At 71.8% G+C, this 400-nt stretch overlaps 1 protein-coding gene across 1 annotated transcript in view; it reads left to right on the top strand.

Moving 5' to 3' along the window:
• The window catches only part of TRMU (tRNA 5-methylaminomethyl-2-thiouridylate methyltransferase), a 22,527-nt gene continuing 22,127 nt past the window's right edge, over nucleotides 1–400 (top strand). Inside the window, exon 1 of the mRNA XM_006888123.1 lies at nucleotides 1–82. Within this exon, the coding sequence (XP_006888185.1) occupies nucleotides 1–82 (82 nt within the window). The remainder of the gene's footprint in view (nucleotides 83–400) is intronic.

Below are 400 nucleotides of genomic sequence, written 5' to 3'. Positions count from 1 at the left end.
ATGCTGGCGGCGCGGCACGTCGTGTGCGCCCTTTCCGGAGGGGTGGACAGCGCGGTGGCCGCGCTCCTGCTAAAGCGGAGAGGTGCGGCCAGCCCTCCGACGGCTCCATGCCGGCGCCCTGGCCGTCGGGTCCTCGGGCTGGATGCCCGGGTCGTGGGGAGGGGACGGCCGGCGGCCCCTACCCCTCACCTGGCTTCTCACCTGAGCGCCCCTCGCCCCTCACCTGGCCTCTCGCCTGTGCGCCCCGCACCCATGTGCCCTTCTCCCCTTACCTGGCTTCTCACCTGAGCACCCCTCGCCCCGCCTCTCACCTGCGCGCCCCTCGCCCTTCACCTGCCCTCTCACCTGAGCACCCCTCACCTATGTGCCCTTCTCCCCTTACCTGGCTTCTCACCTGAGC

This window comes from Elephantulus edwardii, unplaced genomic scaffold, assembly GCF_000299155.1.
Source record: "Elephantulus edwardii isolate Elephantulus edwardi_28Jun2011 unplaced genomic scaffold, EleEdw1.0 scaffold00064, whole genome shotgun sequence".
NCBI classification, from domain to species: domain Eukaryota; kingdom Metazoa; phylum Chordata; class Mammalia; order Macroscelidea; family Macroscelididae; genus Elephantulus; species Elephantulus edwardii.
The sequence above is the reverse complement of the archived record's forward strand: the minus strand, read 5'-3'. Positions and strand labels throughout refer to the sequence as shown.